The sequence below is a fragment of the Typopeltis vanoorti genome, chromosome 6 (genome assembly GCF_054136105.1).
Source record: "Typopeltis vanoorti isolate ZY-2024b chromosome 6, IOZ_Tvanoo_1.0, whole genome shotgun sequence".
Taxonomy (NCBI): Eukaryota; Metazoa; Arthropoda; class Arachnida; order Uropygi; family Thelyphonidae; genus Typopeltis; species Typopeltis vanoorti.
This window is the reverse complement of record NC_143554.1, coordinates 157,966,365-157,987,042: the sequence shown is the minus strand read 5'-3', so window position 1 is coordinate 157,987,042 and position 20,678 is coordinate 157,966,365. Positions and strand designations below refer to the sequence as shown.

Genomic DNA, 20,678 nt, shown 5'->3' with positions numbered 1-20,678 from the left:
ATTTCTTTAGTGATATTTCATCTTGGTTTTATCTACAGGCTCTCCTAGAGAAGTTATTGCATTCATGTAGTGGACTCAAAACTATTTACGTTCTACTAAGAAGCAAAGATGGTCGAGACCCAAGACAACGGCTGGATGAACTCTTCAGTTCTCATGTAAGATTTATTTATTTTATTTTATTTTATTTTATTTTTTTGATAAATGAAATAGTGAACATTTTTGTAAGTAAATAATAAGGAGAAAATAAAAACAAAGTATAACTGTTGCTATTGATCAGTATTTCTGATACTGAAATGAAAACGTAGTAGTTAATTAATTAATCATTTATTTTTTATTTATGATTATTTCATAACACCTCCAAGGAGTCCAAAGACTCATTGAAGTAGGGCACTTACTCTAAAACTCTCCATGTCCACCACGTAATCCACCAACTACACCTAACTGCCACTACTATCATCTACACCAGCGCTTCCCAAACTGTGGGCCACAGCCCCCTTGAGGGCTATTAGTTTTGTTGAGGGGGGGGACGTGAAATAATGAAAACACAAATTTAAAATGTTTTAAGACTGAAGAGATATTTTTTTTATCTTAAAAGAAATGTATTTAATTTTTATTATGTATTATTTCTTTTTTGTTATTTTTTATATTTTAATGGAAAAAATCACACATTGGTGTTGGTTCAAAAATTTTGCTTCCTGCATATTCTTAATGAATATTAGTAAAAAATATATTTATTCATGTAAGTTTCATTTCAAAATACATCAAATGTGTCAAATGTGTATGTAAGATGCTAAAAATGTAATATTTGCATCTGATTTTTGCAATATTCGCTGTATATGTTTTGTACTGAATATAAATACAAGAAATATTATAATGATATGTATATGTGTTACAATTTTTTTTTGGATGGGGGCTGTGAAATATTTTAATTTTTTTCCAAAGGGGCCTTTTTTTTTATCTACACCAATGGTCTTTTTTGATCTACACTGATCTACACCAATGGTCTTTTTTGATCTACACTGATCTACACCAATGGCATCTATTGCCCACCACCAGTACTTTCTGTCTGTAAATTATTATCATTATTATTATTATTATTAAACAAGACCTCATGGAGTCAAAGACTCATCTAGGAGGTCCTTTTATCTCACACACATCTCATCATACCATATCTTAAACACATTCAGACTCCTTGCAGACACCACACTCTCAGGCAAGGCATTCCAAACACTCACAACTCTGCACGAAAAAAACCTGCCTCTCACTCCCCTACTCACACCCTCTTTATACAGTTTCCAGGGATGACCTCTGGTTCTCCCCTGATCTCCCACTATTCTCTGTAGAACTTCTCCACCATTGATTCTATAACAACCCCTTACCAATTTGTAGGTCTCTATCATATCTCCCCTCTTCCTTCTCTCCACTAGACTCTGCAAATTACATCTTTTCAATCTTTCCTCATACTTGACATTCCAGAGGTCAGAAACTACCTTAGTCAGTCGCCTTTGGGCCCTTTCCAACATCTCTTCATCCTTCTGAAAACCAGGTGACCAAATCTGGGCACAATAGTCCATGTGTGGCCTAATCAAAGCCTTATACAATGGAACAAGAATCTTCCTACTTCTACACGTCAGTGTCCTCCGCATCATTCCCAGAAGTCTTTGTGTTGTCTTCACAATTTTGGCGATGTGTCCCCTAAATTTTAGATCCTTATCCACTATCACCCCCAGATCTCTTATTTCCTTTACTTCCAACAATATATTCTCACCAAGCATAAATTCTGCATCCCATCTTTGTTTTCCAAATTTTAAAACCTTACATTTTGCAACATTGAACTCACATCCCCATTTGCTTGCCTAATCACTCAATTTATTCAAGTCTTCTTGCAAGGCCACAACATCTTCACTACTCTTTATGGTTCGTCCCAACTTTGCATCATCTGCAAACAACTGAATATCTCCATCCAAATCTTTGCCAATATTATTAATATACAAGTTAAATAGTAATGGCCCTAAAACAGACCCCTGAGGCACTCCACTAGTGACTTTCCTTTTCCTGGATATTGCACCCCCATACACAACTTGTTGATACCTATCAGATAGCCAGTCTCCAATCCAATGCACTAATCTAATATCCAACCCCATCTGCTCTAGTTTGACTGTCAACTTATCATGAGGTACTCTATCAAAAGCTTTTGCGAAATCCAAGTATATTACTGTGTATCCTTCTCCTCTGTCCAAGGAAGCAGTCACTTTATTGTAATAAGTAAGTAGATTACTAAAACATGACCTCCCTTTAGCAAATCCATGCTGTCCATCAAAGATTATACCATTGTTGTCAACCCAACTCTGGATCCTAGTTCTCACAAGCTTCTCCAACAACTTAACCACAACACCTGACACACAGATAGGCCTATAGTTTGATGCTTGAGTTCGATCACCTCCTTTATGAAGTGGCACAATCTTGCCCTCCTTCCACTCTTTAGGAACTTGACCAAGTGCAAGACTCGTATTAAAAAAATATGTCAAGGCAGGTGTCAACTCTCTGGAACATTACTTCAGAATACGTGGTGATATATTATCAAGTCCCACAGCCTTATTTACATCTAGTTTACTCAACTCCCCAAACACTTCTTGCTCACTTACAGTCAGTCTCTCTTCCCCATCATTAACTGCTCTTAATCTCTCCATGAAGTCACATTCACAAGATTGAAAGATCTTTATGTGAACTGCTCATTAAGTATCTCCACCACACATTATGCAACAGCTGTCTTTATACCATTTCCTCCAATCAATGTCATCTTTCCATAATCATTCTTTCTTTTGCTGGCTACATATCGAAAGAACTTCCTAGGATCTTTTTGGCTTCATTAGCTAACTGCTGTTCATACTTCTCTTTGGCTACTCTCACCAACCAAGTCACCCTCCTTGCCTGGTCTTTGTAGACCTCATGAAATTGGTTACTGCCTCCACAATGCCCTTTTTCTCTGTATTGCATGCTTAATCTCTTTATTCATCCATCTCACACCTAATTTAACCTTCTCACCCATGGTATACATTTAGACATTGCATCTACTAAATATTTTTTGAAAATCCCCCAAGCTGCATTGAGCTCTTTTCCAGCTAACTCCTCATTCCATGCTACACCTGCCAGCTGTCTCCTGAGCTCTTCGTAATCCCCCCCCCCCTTGTAGTTCCACATATACCCTTTTTTCACAGGGGTCCTTGCACTGCTGGCAACCATCCAGGTAATCACCTCATGGTCACTTTCACCAATTGGTGGATGATTTGACACCTCATTGATAATTACATCCTTTGGATAATTACGTGTGTTCTAAAGACCATTTTGTCTGTATGCAGGATGAAAAAAACTGAGTTTTTGGTAGAAAAAATCCTGCTACCTCTGTAAGAGATCAGCTAACTCACCTTCAGTCGAAAAAACTCATATTAAGATTTCTCCAATTAAGACGAGAATTGAACTTGATCCTTTTTCAATTGAAGGGTGCTAAATGCCGTCGTTCTTCCAAATTTAACTATTAAAAATTTAAAAATGTAACTATTAAAAACTTATAAATTTAACTTCCATCATGAGATGGAAGTTAAATTATGTAATAAATAGAAAATATTTTTAGATGTTTAAAATGAGTGAATTTTGAAAAATAAGAGATTATCACTTTATTATCACTTTAAGAGATTATCACTATATCTGTTTATGATATCAGTTATTTTCTTTAATATATATTTGCCATTTAATGTTGTGAGTACAAAGCAGTGTGAATGAATTCAAGAATAAGTATGATGGCTGATGTGTGTACTATGTGGCTTCCTTCAATGTGTCCCTGACTCCCTGGAGATCTCTTTTAATAATAATAATAATAATATGTGGGAAAATCATAAAACTAAAGGTAGTTTGCATGCAAGAATACTACAGCTTGTAAAACACTCTCAAGGCTATCATGTCTACTATGTAGACAAGATTAAACATTTATTCTCAATTTCATTTTCATTACATCTTATAAAATTGTGCCATAATGAATAATGTGCTCTTCATCATATCTTTCTGGTCAGCAGAGAAGAGTATGGTGAAAAGAGTAAGTGAAAAGAAAAGTATACAAAAGGGTGCAAGGTTCAAAAATGTGATTGAAACTGGCTATTTTCAGTACATCCAGAGGACATTTGTAAAAGATTTCTTTTGAAGAAGGAAAGATGCTTATTATTTAATTATTATTATTATTATATGGGGAACCTCCATGGAGTCCAAAAACTTATTGCCGGAGACCCAATCTTCCACACAATCTATCATACCTCCCCTTGAACCCTTAACAGACAAAGCACTCACAACATATTCTGGCAACCCATTCCACTAATTCACAACTCTCTAAGCAAAAAATCTAGTCGTCATCTCTATTAACCACATCTTTATTCAACTTTCAGCGATGCCACAGGGGAAATGTTTCAGCCAATTGCTGAAACATTTCCCCTGTATCTCTCCTACAAAACCCTTTAAGCAATTTAAATGTTTCTATCATATCCCCTCTTTTTCTCCTATCAACCAACTTTTGCAATCCCCCCCCCCCCCCAATCTATCCTCATAGGAAGCATTCCACAGGCCACTCACCATATTGGTGAGTGGCCTGTAGAATGTACAGTAATTGAGCACAGTAATCCAGATGTGGGTGTATCAAGGCCTTATAAAGAGGAATCCCTGGAACGATGACTTCTAAGGCCGGAACAGGCCATACTAGGCCTAAATCCTTGATACGTATGATGATGATGATGATGATGCTATCTCCACCATCTATTCGATCACCTGGTCTATAGCAGCACCCAACTGTATATTTTGTTCTGCTAGTCTCAATCTCACACCAAATAGCCTCAAATGTGCTCTCTTCACTATACTGCAGTTCCATTTCTATTCTCCTTGGCTGCAGCTCATCAGCTATCATCAATAACACTCCTCCCACCATTTTATTCTCCCTGTCACTCCTGAACACTGTCAGCCATGTTTCTCTAATGCCAATAATCTTTGGCCTGGAAGTGCCAACCAAGGCCAAAAATTCTTCCTTCTTGTTCCTAATACTTCTGGCATTAGTATACATGAATTGCAGAAGCCCATTTGTCCCATCCCTATTTTGATGCCTTGTACTAACTATCCCATTCTGATTTGTTGTCCTTCATACTCGCTCATACACTTTTACTTCATACACTCCACTGTCTCCCTAAAGTCTGCATATCACCCCCCCCCCTTAATAACTCTAGTTTCCCTGATTCTGCACATCCACTTCCACTTCATTCGACAACACATTTTCAAGTCTCTGTACACCAAATCCATTCAAATGTAAACCATCCATCTTATATAAATCCTTTCACCCATCGAACTCACTCCACACATCCACAAATTCCACACCACTCCTCCTGCATAATCAGCGCATAAAGTCATTAGCAATTTTGGCCCTCCTTTTATGCTCTTCACTGTCATACCGCGGAAACAGACTCACCATCCTAACTCTCTCACTCTTCTCTTTTGCTACCTCAAGTAATTCATTCAAATCCTCTCGCATAACCATTTTGTCTCCTTTCAAATCATTCATTCCTGCTGCTACTATCAATTCTTTCACCCTCTGCTTTTGCATTCTAATTGACTCGCTTACATCCTTAACATTTGCACCAGGTTGGTACGATTTTGTCAAACTCTCATCTATCACACCTCTTACTAAAGAATCTCCGTACAACACTCTTTGACATATGCTTTGAAATATATGCCGGCCTGGTGGCCAAGTGGTTAGCGTATCCACTCTGTGGGTTTGAATCCTGCTGTGAGCATGGATGTTTGTGATTGTCTGTGAAAGTACTAGTGGTGGTAGTCGGCGGTTGATGACGTTGGTGTTAGATGATGAAGGTTGGTAGAATAGTGAGATGAAGAGTTGTAGAGTAGATGTCCTCCCTTGATGAGTCTTTGGACTCCCTGGAGGTGTTATGTAGTAATAATAATAATAATATATATATATTATTCATTCTCTTCCTTATGTTATCTCATTAATTTATGAAACTTAGAAAGGGTTCAGAGGAGAGCAACTAGTTGTGTCTATGGAATGTTGGGTATAAGGACATATTGGGGGAAGCTATTTGTCTAGTCTACAAATTAAGATAGTTGATATGATTGAAACATATAAGCTGAGGGTATAAACAAAGAAGTGGAGAAATGTGTTCTGTGGATTTGCAGTTGAATTGAAAGTATTTATAGATGTTGGCTGCAGAGACTGAATGCCTGTGTGAAAGTGGTAGATTATATTGGCAAGAGGGGGTCGTCATTCAAGCTAACCGCTCTTTTCTATATAGAATCCAGTATTAGGGAACTGTTAGGGGCACCACCCCAGATATGATAGCAGTATTCAGTGGTCAGGCAGATTCGTGATTTGTATATGGTTAAGTGTGGTTGGAGTTGAAGTAATGCCTCAAGTGAAAGAGAAAGCTTAATTTTTTTGGATGCAGAGGAAGCAATATTTGTGATATATTTTTGCCAAGAGAGATTTGAGATTACAGTTATTATGAGCATGTGAATCTCATCTTGAAGAGAGATTTGAATCAAGGGTAAGATTGGAAGAACAGTGTTCTTTTTTGTGGGAAATAATGCGGAACAGTTTTTCTGGCATTGAAGTTTATAATATTATCCAAACCCCATTGATGAATGTTTTGAAGATTAGAATTTAAGGTAGTAGAAGTTATAGTTCTGTAGGTTGTGGTGATTCGTGCTTTACAGGGTTTGCCAAATAAAAAGGAGGAGAAATGCAATATGCTGGCTGTCATCAGCAAAACTGTGTACTGGATTGGCAGTCAGCTAGAGTACATCATTTATATGTAGAATGAAGAGGGTGAGCAAGATAACAGAGATCCCCAGCAGTTATACAGATAAAAGATAAGGCACCATCACTTGGAGTGAGTGTCTGGCCAGAAAGCTGGTTACAATTGCCAAACTTGGTTAAAAGCCTTGGAGATATCAAGAGCAACCATTTGAGATTTGCCAAATCTTTCCACGGTGTTTGTGCAGAGATAGTGACATGGGTTATTAGGTCCTCTGTTGATCGACAGTGATGGAATCCATACTGTCAGTCATTTATTAGGACATATAATTTCTTTATGAAGGTTAGCATACAACTGCAAAGGATAGGTCTTGTTTTAGCAATCTGATAAGTCAACAAATGTGTTGGATAAGGAAGATTTATATATATAGTGATTTCTTGGAATTTCCAAAGGCATTTGATAGATTACCACATGACAGATTGGTGTATAAGCTGCAGAAGATTGGAGACTGGATAACATATTGATCAGATGGGATTAAAGATTGGTTTTTTGAACAATACCAGCAAGTTGTGTATGATGGAGCAGTGTCTCAGCCTCAGGTTTCTGTTCTTAGGGACTCCTACTGTTTGACTTATTTGCTAATGGTATTTCATGTGGATTGACTGTAGGGGCCCAAGAACAGAAATAGATGAGTATGGTTATAGTGTTAATATTAATAAATTCAAAACGGTATACATTGGGGTGCAGAGATATGAGACTATGTACTGTATTAGTAGAGCTGTGCTTCATGAAGTGGATGAAATTTGGGATCTTGGGATGATGTAGACAGTGGACTAAAGTTCTAAGGGCACATTGCAAGTGTTTTGAAGACTACACACCATATTGCTGCCATGATAACAAGTACATTGATGTGTAAGGATAAGGAGGTAGTGGTGCCTCTGTATAAGGCATTGGTCAGACCACACATGGACTTTTGTGCTCAGAATTAATGTAGAAACACCAGAAGGGATCCGAAGACAAATAACCAAAGTGATATCAGGACTCTGGAGTGTTGGTTGTGCAGATCATTTGAGGGAATGTAGATTACAGAATTTGGTGGATAGGAAGAAATGAGGAGATATAATCAAGTCCTTCAAGTTGGTTAAGGAATTATGAAAAGAGTGGATGGTAAATGGGAAGAACAAGAGGGCATCTTTGGAAGTTGTATAAAGATAGTGAACAAGAGCATGAGGAGTAGATTTTTTACATGGAGAGTTGTTGGTGAGTGAAATGCACTGCTGAAGTGTATTGTGAATACAGAGAATGTAAATGATTTCAATATGATAAATGTATTTCTGATTGAGTGAAACTCTCACAAGGGTCTTTTGACTCCATGGAAGTTAGTGTAATAATAATGTAACACTAACACTAATAATGTAACTCTAACTAAAGAAATGCTACAAAAGCTTTTTTTCCCTCTTAATAATATTTTGAATAGATTTAAACTAGATGAGGTATCCAAACATTTCATCTGTTTTTATTTAGGTATTTGACAACATAAAGAAAAACCAGCCTAATATGCTGACAAAAGTTATTCCAATTAATGGTGATATAACACTTCCTGGATTAGGAATGAGTCAGTCAGAGACATCATTGCTTCTCAACAATGTGTCTGTAGTCTTTCACTCAGCAGCCACTATCAGATTTGATGAGCCACTAAAGTAAGTTATTATTGGCGACTATGAACACATTATTTTGACTTACCTTTATTTTACAGTACATTGTACATATTTTAATTTTAATCATACATAGGTATTGGAGGTTTGAGATTTGTTAATTCACATTCAGTTTGGAAAAGCCCTAATATGCTGATATGCTGATCCTATATATAACTATCCTATATGTAACTATATATATAATGCTCATATATGATCTACATTTTGATTCTTAATCACATATTCTGATTAAAGGTATTATTATTTATTTATTTTACTATTTAGTTAATATAATTAGTATTATTTTTGGACCTGTATTGCTATACTCATCACAGCAGGCATAGTCATTCTACATGTTTCAACACTTTTCATTTCTCATCTCACACTTTTCACCATTGGTGCTCACTGTCTACCTTGCACTGAAACTTATTCCGATCACATATCACATTCCATGCAAAATATTTACTTCTCACTCCACTGCTTCCAGTACTCTTATATAAATTCCAGAGATGATGTCTTAATTCTCCTATCACTTGCTGTCCTGATAAGTTCCTTTCAGTAAATTGTTTTAATCATATTACCTCTCCTTTTCCTATCTCTCAAGTTCTACAAACCACACTTCTTCCTGCTCTGCATTCCACAGTAATGAAACTTATTATCATTGTCATCATAACACCATGGAACCAAAGACCTCATTGTGAGAGTCCTCACTTCACAAACAAAGCTCACCGAACCATATTCTTTCAGGCAAAGAGATTAATAACCAAAATAACTGCCCCTAACCCCTACCTTATGCAGATTTCAGGGATGGTGTTTTGTCCTATTCCGCCCCCCTTCTTCCTGCATTCTGTGAAAAATCTCTTTGAGTAACTACTTATCAACTATAATATATCAATTGTATCCAGCCTCCTTTCTATCATCCTCTGCAAATGGTATTATCTCCTCAATCTATCTTCATCAACATTCATAGATCTTACACCATCTTTGCTACTTTTCTGTGGAATTTTCCAGTATATCTTCATTCCCTTGAAAACAAGAAGACCAAATATGAGCACAGTAATGCACATGTGGCCTGATCATGACTCTATACAATAGAACTATGGGCTCTTTTTTGCTACATCACTCTCCTTATCATTGTTGTAATCCGTTGTAGAATTCTCCTCAGTTCTCTAAGTTTCAGATGTTTACCCATTACCATCTTCAGAACCCTTATCTTCACCTCCTTAAAGATGCCTCCATCAATTGCAAATTCTGAATCCTGTTCTTGCTTTTCATGTTCAAAACCTGATTTTCTTTATCATATCAAACTGGATAGCCTTACTAATTTGCTCAAAATATTTACTGATGTAATTTTACAGGACTTTCCATCATCTGCATAAACCAATTTAAATTTCTCCCAGTCATTAGCATATAATTTCAAAAATAATGCTCCCAAAACAGTCCTCTAACACAATGACGTTCCTCTTCAAGTATACTGCTTCCCCATACACAACTTGTTGATACACATTTTTATTACATGGGCATCTCAGTAGACTCCATGGAGATGCCCATGTAATAATAATAAGTTCTAAACACACACAAAACACGTAATCATTATTATTATTATTATTATTATTATTATTATTATTATTTTGGTAACCTCCATGGAATCAACAGACTCATTGTGGGAGATCCACTCAACCAGCAAAATGTCTATGATAATGAGCTGTGAAGTTATTTACACAACCTACATTCACAATGCACTCCAGCAATTCATTTCACTCCTCAACAACTGTATGTAAAAAATCTACTCCTTGCACCACATCTTTATATAGCTTCAATTGATGGCCTCTTGTTCTTCCCATCTTAACATCCACTCTTTTTATAATTCCTTCTGTATTAATCTGATAAAATCCCTTAACTAAATTAAAAGTCTCTATCATATCTCCTCTTTTCCTTCCATCCATCAACCTCTGTAATCCACATTCCCTTCATAACCAACACTCTAGAATCCTGATATCATTTTATTCATATTGTCTTTGGACCCCGCTCTAGTGTTTCCATATCACAATGAAAACCAGGTAACCAAATCTGAGCACAATAGTTAATATGTGGTCTGACTAATGCCTTATATAGAGGCATCACCACCACCTTCTTATGCCTACATATCAATGTACTTTTTGGCCAGTCAGGCCAAATGAAGTTCCGAAGCCACATGTGTCCTCTGAACCTCGGTCCACTGTCTACCATCACTTCAAGATCCCAAATCTCATCCACTTCCAGAAGTACAGCTCTATCAATACAGTACATAGCCTTATATCTCTCTGTCCCAAAGTGTAACACCTTGCATTTATTAATATTAAAACTGCAACCTCACTTATTTGCCAAGCTAATTCTATTCAAATCTTCCTGTAGAGAATTAATATCAACAACACTTCTGATAATTCTACCAACTTTGCATCATTGACAAACATTTAAAGATCCCAACAAATCCACATGAAATATCATTGACAAATAAGTTAAACTGTAGGGGTCCAAGAACAGAACCCTGAGGCACTCCACTGGTCACCTTCCTTTTCCGAGACACTGCTCCACAATACACAACTTGCTGGCATTGTTCAGAGAGTCAATCTCCAATCCATCTAATCAGTACATTATCTATTTCTAGCCTCTACATGTACACCAACTTATCATGTGGTAATCTATCAAATGCTTTTGCATATTCCAAGAATATTACTGTATATGATTCTCCCTTATCCAACACATTTGTCATCTTATCATAAAACATAAGAAGATGGATAAATCAAGATTTGCCCTTCACAAACCTATGCTGACCATCATAGAGAATTTTATGTCAATAAACCCAATCTTTTATTCCATTTCTAACTAATTTTTCCAACTCTCAGATCACAACTGCAGATATACAGACTGGTCTATAATTGAAAACTTTTGTTCTCAAATCACACTTGTGGAGAGGTATTATTTTGCCTTCTTTCCACTCCTTAGGAACCTTCCCCACTGCAAGACTTTCATTTAATTATCAGGCCAAGATCATAGCTAACTCTTTTTCACATCCTTTAAAAATATGTGGTGATATGTCATCCATTCTCACAGACTTATTAACATATAACCTAAGCAACACTTGATACACTTCTGATTCTTTGACCTTTCATTCTCCTGACCCTTGCCTCTCTTTTGTAACCATGCTTATCACTTTTCTGGCCTGCACTTTACATTCTTCATGTATCTGTTCACTGAAAGCTGTCTTTTACTTTCTCCATAACAACCACTTGCTTGATTTCACTATTCATTCATCTAACTCCTACTCTATTTATTCACTTATACTTATGTACTGAAAAAACTCTGTATCAATCCTATAAAAACCTTTAACCAATTTTTGTAACCTTCAAATCTTCATATACTGTCCTCTTAAGTAGCATTCCCAAGACCTGCAACTATCTTGGTCAGTTGCCTCTGGATCCTTTCATTGTCCTCATCTCTAAAAAACTTATGTGACTATATGTGTGCACAGTAGTCCAAGATGGTGCACCATCATGAAGGCCTTATAAAAAGATATAATGGCCTCAATATTTATACCTGTCAGACACAATTCTTCATCCAGCTCACTAATCTATTATCTAACTTCATCCATCCCAATTTGATACTCATTTGTGATGTGGCAATCTGTCAAAGTTCTTTAAAGAATCTGTATAACTACTATGTGCATTTTCCTTGTTCAATGCATTTGTCTTCCTGTTATAATGCCTTCCAGGGGAGAACCAGAGGTCATCCCTGGAAACTGTATAAAGAGGATGTGAGTAGGGGAGTGCGAGGTAGGTTTTTTCGTGCAGAGTTGTGAATGATTGGAATGCCTTGCCTGAGAATGTGGTGTCTGCAAAGAGTTTGAATTTGTTTAAAACATGGTATGATGAGCTGTGTGTGTGTGAGATAAAAGGACCTCCCAGATGTGTCTTTGACTCCATGAGGTCTTGGGGTGGTGATAATAATAATAATAATTAGATTAGATTGCTAAAACATGACCTGCCTTTAACAAACTCTTGCTTACTATCACAAAGAATCCTACTATTTTCAACCCATTTCTGGATTAGGATCCAGACTGGCTTGATGAAAAAATTAATCCATAATTCAAAGCCTCAGTCATAGCTTATTTATCATAGAACAGTTTTATCTTTAGTGGACTCTTTTGAGACTGGTCCCATTGCAAGGCTTATGTTAAATTTGTTTAACAACATTCATGTTTTTTTATTTGAAACAAGGGACAGGTTTTTAATTTCAATGAGTTAGAAGCAGATGTATGATGTGTGGCTATTAAATAACGAGACTGGTTGCAAAATGTGGTTTATTATTACAATTGTACAACTTAATTGTTATCCCCTCCTCTAACTATACACTATTCCATACGACTTTTCCATTGTTGGAAACAGTGATGCAAGTCATCAGGTGTTATCTGCTTCAGTAGTGCTGCTGTTTTCTCCTTTACCTCATCCACTGACTGAAAATGGGTGCCCTTCAATGTGGATTTCAACTTTGGAAAAAGTTAAAGTCACATGGAGCTAAGTCTGGCGAGTAAGGTGGATGGTCCAACAGTAGGATCTTCTTATTAGCCAGATACTGCTTTACAGACAGTGCACTGGAGTGTTGTGCTGATGGAGAATCCAAGTGTTATTCTTCCATAAATTAGGTCTCTTCTTCCTCACTTGTTCTCTCATCTTGGCCAGAACCTCAAGGTAATAATGTTGGTTAACTATCTGACTCTCTGGTATCCATTCAACCATTACATAATGCATTGATATAAAAAAAAAAAACAATCAGCATTTCCTTCACTTTTGACTTGCTTATTCTTGCTTTTTTCATTCTCAATGATGGAAGTTTTCCAGTGCACTGATTGTCTCTTTATTTCTGGATCATACTGGAAAATCCATATCTCATCACATGTGACGATTTTCTCCTGAAAATCCGGCTCTGCTGTCAGCCGTTCCATGATGGATGAGGTAAAGGAGAAAATGGTAGTAGCACTACTGAGGCAGATAACACCTGATGACTTGCATCATTGCTTCCAAGAATGGAAAATTTGTATGTACCAGTGTATAGATAGAGGAGGGGAGTGTGTTGAAGGGGATAACAATTAAGTTGTACAATTATAAAAATAAATCACATTTTTGCAACCAGACTCGTTATTTAATAGCCACAGTATAATGAGTCCCCCAAAAAATTGAGTATATATATTGTTTTTTTATTATTATAGTCCAGGCCTCCATGGAGTCAAAAGATTCATCACGGAGGTCCCTCCCAAGAAACACAAAGTTCATCAAGACTCATCAAGGGGAGGGGCCCCCCCCTAAGAAACACAAAGTCTATCATATCACTCCTTAAACTCATTGACCGTTCTTACTCTCACCACTCCATCAGGCAATGCATTCCATGGTTCAACCACCCTCCATGCAAAGAAACCACTCCTCACCCTCTTTCTCTCAGTTTCCTTTTGTAACTTCCAGGGATGGCCTCTTGTCATCACTCCTTCCCTCTGTTCAACCAAGCGAAAGAACTCCCCAGTGTCAACCCTGTAACCACTTTCAACAGTTTAAAAGTCTCAATCATATCACCTCTCTTTCTTCTACCCACCAAACTCTGCAGTCCACATTCCCTCAGCCGATCCTCATAACTAACATTGTACAGTCCTGAAACCATCTTTGTTATCTGCCTTTGTACTCTTTCTACAGTTAATTTATCCCCTTCAAATCCTGGTTACTAAAATCTGAGAACAATAGTGTGGTCTGATCAGAGTCTTATACAACGGAATGATAACCCTTTTATCTCTGCAGGTCAGTGTCCTTCTCATTATTGCAGCAATCCTCTGTGTTACCTTCACCACCTTTGCAATGTCCCCTAAATTTCAGGTTTCTGTCAATCATCAACCACAGATCTCTTGTCCCCCCCCCTACTTCCTCCAGTATAATTCCTCCTCTCATAGAGTATGCAGTGTCCCATCGATGTTTCCCAAACTTCAAGACCTTACATTTTGTTGCATTAAACCGATACCCCCCATTCATTTGCCTATCTATCTAGCTTATGTAATTTAAGGTAACCCATTAATTATAAAAATAGTATAGTTTTCCTAGAATTATTAATTAATGCAAAAAAAGAAATCTATAAATCACATAATTGTAATTTTTATTATGTCAGGTTCCTTTTCGTTACATTTGGTTAGTTGTCCACTTTATCTGTCATGGGGTCGGCCTATCTCATTTTTCTTTAATTCACATAAAAAACATAAGGAAATGAGTAATAATATTTATCTAAAGCCATTTATTTCAGCCTGAATATTACAGGTTATTATCAGTGGCAGTGATAGTTAATTACAGGATAGAATACAAACAATGAATTGATTTGAAACAGAAACAGCCACATAATATTATACATAAAATAATATACAATGGTATAACTGAGAAAAATGTTGTATTATTGATTAAGTGTATTTGAAGGGGGAAAAAACTTTAATAATGTGTGATTAGACATTCCTGTATCTTAGATAATGAGATACAGTCATTCTGATTTAAGTTCAGATGATGAAGTAAGGTCTCGGCACATTCTTTAAACAAACTCTCAAATTCATAGCAGCACAAATGAAGTAAGTGTATTTCAGGCCATAGGATATTTTGGTGTCTATTATGTCTGTATCTATTCCATGCTGTGTGAAGCACATTTCTCAGATTTTCTGTAACTAATGCAAGATTGGTGTTATTGCTTATCTGTGCTATAAATGTGAACATTTGTTTAAAGAAAGCATTGAATGAAAATATAGCATTCAGGAATAAGAAAAATGAATTTCTCGAGTACTTGGGAGAAAACTATCTCAGGGAGTATGCAAAGGAGGGCAAGTGAGGATCAAGAGTTTTGGATCTGATAATTTAATCAGAGAATATAATTGTGAGTGGGATTTTGCACTTCCTTCCATTTGATGAGAGCAATCACGAAGTGATCACATGCATTGTAGCTAGCCATTGAAGACTTCTGTGAGGAAAGAACGTATGTGGATGTACAAGGCTGGTAATTATCACAAGCTTAGGAGACAGCCTTGAGTTATAGCATGGAATGAGGAGTTGAGCAGTACTGAAATAAATGCTGCCGAAATAAAGCAGTACTGAAATAAATCCAGGGATATGCTGGATCCTGTATGATGGTATCAGTTATTGGAAGGGAAGGATATTGATAGTGTGTGGGAAAATAGGGACACATTCTGATATGATGCTATATCAGAATGTGTCCCTATAGTTCAAAGAATAAATAGAGTGGAAGCGAAATGGATGTGTAATCTATTTAAGCAAGAGATTCATGAGAAAAAGATGTTGTGGAAGGAATATCATGTGCATAAAGATGCTATCAGTTATGATAATTATAATCAGCAAGTCAGAAGAATCACAAGTGTTGTATGGAAAGCTTAGTACAAGTATGAAAAGAAACTGGCTCTACAAGTTAAAGACAACCCAATAAAATTCTATCATTATGCTCCAAGTAAAAGAAAGAAAGAATGTGAAAGAATAACTGTACTGAATGAAGATGGTATGTGGGTGACTGATGCAGATGTGATTGTTCAACTAATGAGCAGCCATTTTGCTAAAACTATTTAACCTTGTATATACAACATCAAACTCACTGCTATCTCTTCACCACATGAGGAAACTCATGCGGATAAGAAAGAGGTACTAGAGCTGTTGCATAAACTGAATAAGATTTCAACAATAAGGCTGATGGGATATCAGCACGGGTACTAAAAGAGTGTTAAGCTGAACTGGCTATTCATTTAATGACACTATATAATTTGAGTCTCAGAACAAGGAAGATTCCACAGGAGTGGAAAGAATGTATGGTAATCCCATTGCACATGGGTGGTGCAAAAACCAACGTATCCAGTTATCAACCAATCAGTATCTTGGGAGTTGTGGTGAAGATTTTGGAAAAGTCAGTTAGGATTCACATTCAGAAATGGGTTGACAGAGAATCTCTACTTTGCAATGAACAGCATGGGTTTACTAAAGGAAGGTCATGTTTTAGCAACTTGCTCACATTCCATAATAATGTTACCACTGAGTTAGAAAAAGGGAATGGATACACTATGATACTTTTGGATTTTGCTAAGGCTTTTGACAGAATACAGCATGGACGACTGTTGCATAAATTGGAGAATATGGGATTGGATTGAGGGGTGATATAATTGAAACTTTTAAACTGTTGAGAGGTGGTAACAGGGTTGACACTGGTGAGGTCTTTCGCTTGGTTGAACAGCAGGAAGGAGTCATGACAAGGGGCCATACCTGGAAGTTATGAAAGGAAACTGAGAGAAAGAGGGTGAGGAGTGGTTTCTTTGCATGGAGGGTGGTTGAACATGGACTGCATTGCCTGATGGAGTGGTGTGAGCAAGAACGGTCAATGCATTTAAGGAGTGGTATGATAGACTTTGTGTTTCCTAGGAGGGGCCTCCCTCGATGAGTCTTGATAGGATTGTGTTTCTTAGAAAGGACCTCCTACGATGAGTCTTTTCACTCCATGGAGGCCTGAATAATAATAATAATAAATAATAATAATAATTATAAACTATTGGCATGAATAAGGGAATGGTTGACTGATAACTATCAAAGAGTCATATAAGTGGCGAACTCTCCCTGCTTGCTGCGCAAGCTCATTAATTGAGAAAGAAGTAATATTTATTTGGTAATAAATGCGTGCATTTATAAGCATTCCATTTAGGATTTTATTTTTATAGACAGAAGACATTTTGAGCTTGCGCGGCAATAATTGAGCATGTGTATTGAAGGCTGACGCTAGTCAAGCTATGTTGGCTTGCTCGGTTGTGGGAGCATTCAGGTCCTCGCTTCAGCACTGTGATTTTATGCATGCGCATAGCCATTTCTGCTCCCTCCATGTCATCTCACCCTGCTGCTTAAACACAGGCCATATGCAGTCAAAGTAGCTCTAGCCAGTGAGCTTCAGCCAGCCTTTACAAGTGTGCATGTTGCTTGGGAAAATTAAGTTACAATCAACATTTTATGAAGATGTTATTGACCAGTTCATAATGAAGAACTGTAGGGTGGAATTTGTATTCAAGTAGTTAAATTGAAAAAGATAGAATATCATTTGTAAAATAAATGTTGTATTTGTATGATTAAATGTACATAAATTTCTAAATACAGGTAACCCTCATATAACACAGTACTTATACAACGCAGTTTCAATATAACATGGTCTAAAATTGTAGTAATCCTTGTTGAATGCGGTACTTATACAATACGGTTCCGATAAAAACATGGTCTATGAATTTTAGTAGCCCTTTATCTTTTTATATGTTTTTCACTGCACGACTTAAAAATCAAATTTTATCTTCGTTAAATTTGTGTCTGCCTGTATCCCGCATGTAATTATAAGTAGCGAATTTATATTAGGGGAAATACCCTTTAGCACGCATGTACCACAATTGTTTTGAAGTAGATGGGGAGAAAATGGAAGCAGCTAACAATTTTGTGTTTCTAGGATCCCAAATTGATAAAGATGGTTATTGTACCGAAGAAGTTAGAAGAAGATTATTACTCGGAAAAAAGCAATGACAATTTAAGCAAGATCTTTAAAGATAAAGATATTAGCCTCACAACAAAAATCAGAATCATGAAAGCAGTGATATTCCCTGTGGTGCTGTATGGATTTGAAAGTTGGACCCTGAGAAAGAGTAAAAGAAGGAAGATAGATGTATTTGAATTATAGGTTTGGAGACGCTTACTAAGAATACCATGGACTGCAAAGCAAACCATGGTATTCTTAGTAAGCATCTCCAAAGAATACTAAGAATACCATGGACAGCAAAGCAAACCAATAAATCAGTAATAGACAGAATAAAGCTAGATTGCTCCCTTGAACCTATGATCATCAATCAAAAATTGCCATACCGCAGACATATTATGTAAGCAAATGACAATCTGGAGAAAATGATGATGCTTGCTAAAGTTGATGAAAGCAGGAGAAGAGGAAGACCAAGAATTAGATGGGTGGATGGAGTTAAAGAAGCAACTGGAGTGCACTTGGAGCTTCTGAAAGACATGGTCAGGGACAGATTGGAATTGAGAGTGTATGTTCGTGGAGTCGGCAGGAGTCAGAAAGGACTCGATGGATCATAACACACACCTCAATTATTTACCATATAAAACATTTATTGTTGAAAATTGTCCTTGTTTCTGCCAGGAAAGTGCATTAAAAATCATAAGTGTGTTTATCCCAAGCTGAGCCCTTTATTTTCTGGTGAGTTACATACAATATATAATGCTTGCTTTTTTGTGTAAAAAATTATATTTATAGTAATGGCCACAAACTGCAATGAAAGGGAAAAACCAACATTGAAAACAAAATTAATTTCACTCGAAGAAAAATATTCAAAATCTCGAATCAGTTGAAAAATGGAGAAAAATCAGGAGTTTTTGCAGGGACTTTGAATTTAAATGAATCAACAATTCAAACAATCAAATAAAATGAACATAAAATCCAAGAAAGTGTTTATTGCTGGGTCAATGATAAGTGCAAAGCGCGTTGCTCATGTACGCAATATTCTAATGGAAAAATGGAGAAATCTCTAATGATTTCGATAGAAGATTGCATCTCAAAAGAAAATTCCTATGGATGGAAATCTTATTAAACAAAAAAAACTCTCCAAGTTTATAAACATTTATAGTGCAGACCAGGTGTTCAATGCAGATGAATCCAGGTTATATTGGAAAAAAGTGTTAAAACACACCTATATTTCGAAAAATGAAAGATTAGCTCCTGGATTCAGTTTCCACAGACAGAATTACTGTACTGTTTTGTAGTAATGCATCAGGTGATTACATGACAAAACCAGTGTTTATTAACCAATCCTCAAATCCTCGTGCTATGAAAGATTAAAATATGCACTATTTTATTTTGCCTAAAACATTTATGCATTATGTGCAATGAAGTTTAAGTACAATTTTTAATTTTTATACTTTTATACTATGTATTTCTCGTGGAAAGGCTAAGACGTTGGTTATACATTCTTACTAAATAGCTTAAGGAAATTACAAGGTACAATAGAATATACATTAAAATAAATTTTAATACACTTCCAAATTTTAATGTATTTTATTTTATTTTAATTTTAATGTATATTCTATTGTACGTTGTAATTTCCTTAAGCTATTTAGTAAGAATACTATGTATTTGTTTCATACTTTATATGTTTTCTTAACTTACATGAATTACCTGAATTAAATAAAAATATATTTTTTGTTAGATATGTCATTGTTGTTTATATAATTAAAAAAAAAACGATTTGGGAACATAACCCTACTTTTTCTATGTGATCTGAGACTTGCATAATGCGATTTATATAACGCGGCATTTCTGCAGAACCTAACATCCGTGTTATACAAGGGTTACCTGTACATAGTTTTAAATGGTCAGTAATTCATTATTCCACTAATCAGACTTCGATCACACTTCTCATTCCCTGAATGATAAAAAGAGCAAGCGTGAATTTCAAGACCAGCATTCGCCCCTGCATATATGTGGGAGGGTGAATTTGCAAGAGTCAAGGTAACCAGTGGGGTGCCTTAAGGATTTGACAGGCAAAATATAGCTATTTGCTGATGCTGCAAAGATAGGTAAGGTAATTCAGGAGTGCTGCTGATATGGTGTACTTGCAGAATAATTTGAATAGACTGTAATTGTGGGCATGCGAAAATGGCTGTCATTTCAATGTTAATAAATGTAAGATCATGGACTTTGGTGGGGTTAGATATCCAATGTCATATTGTGGGAATATGCTTAAAGAAACTGATGAGGCTGGGGATCTTGGGTTTTAGTAGACAGGAATTTGAAGTTCAAGGGTCATATAGCAAAAATCTTAGATACAGCTCAGAGAATAATGGCAATGCTGAAACAAAGCTTGACATTTAAGATTAGGAAATCATTTTGCATCTTTACAAGGCTTCACTTTGACTATTGTGTACAGTTCTGGTTTCCTAGTTTCCTTTGTGATTCTGATACAGTGGAGAGAGAGAGGAAAGTATGGTGTTAAAAATGATATCAGGATTCAGGATTGTGAATACTGATTGTAAAGACAGATTGAGAATTTCTGGACTGCAGACACTAGCAAACAGGAGGGGAAGAGATGTTGGAAAGGGTC

General features: G+C 36.4%; 1 protein-coding gene across 1 annotated transcript in view; it reads left to right on the top strand.

Annotated features, from left to right (window-relative positions):
- LOC150106147 (putative fatty acyl-CoA reductase CG5065) overlaps positions 1 to 20,678 on the top strand; it is a 212,891-nt gene that overhangs the window by 69,718 nt on the left and 122,495 nt on the right. The window contains exons 3-4 of the mRNA XM_090393891.1: positions 39 to 155; positions 8,325 to 8,500. Of these exons, the coding sequence (XP_090250017.1) occupies positions 39 to 155; positions 8,325 to 8,500 (293 nt within the window). The remainder of the gene's footprint in view (positions 1 to 38; positions 156 to 8,324; positions 8,501 to 20,678) is intronic.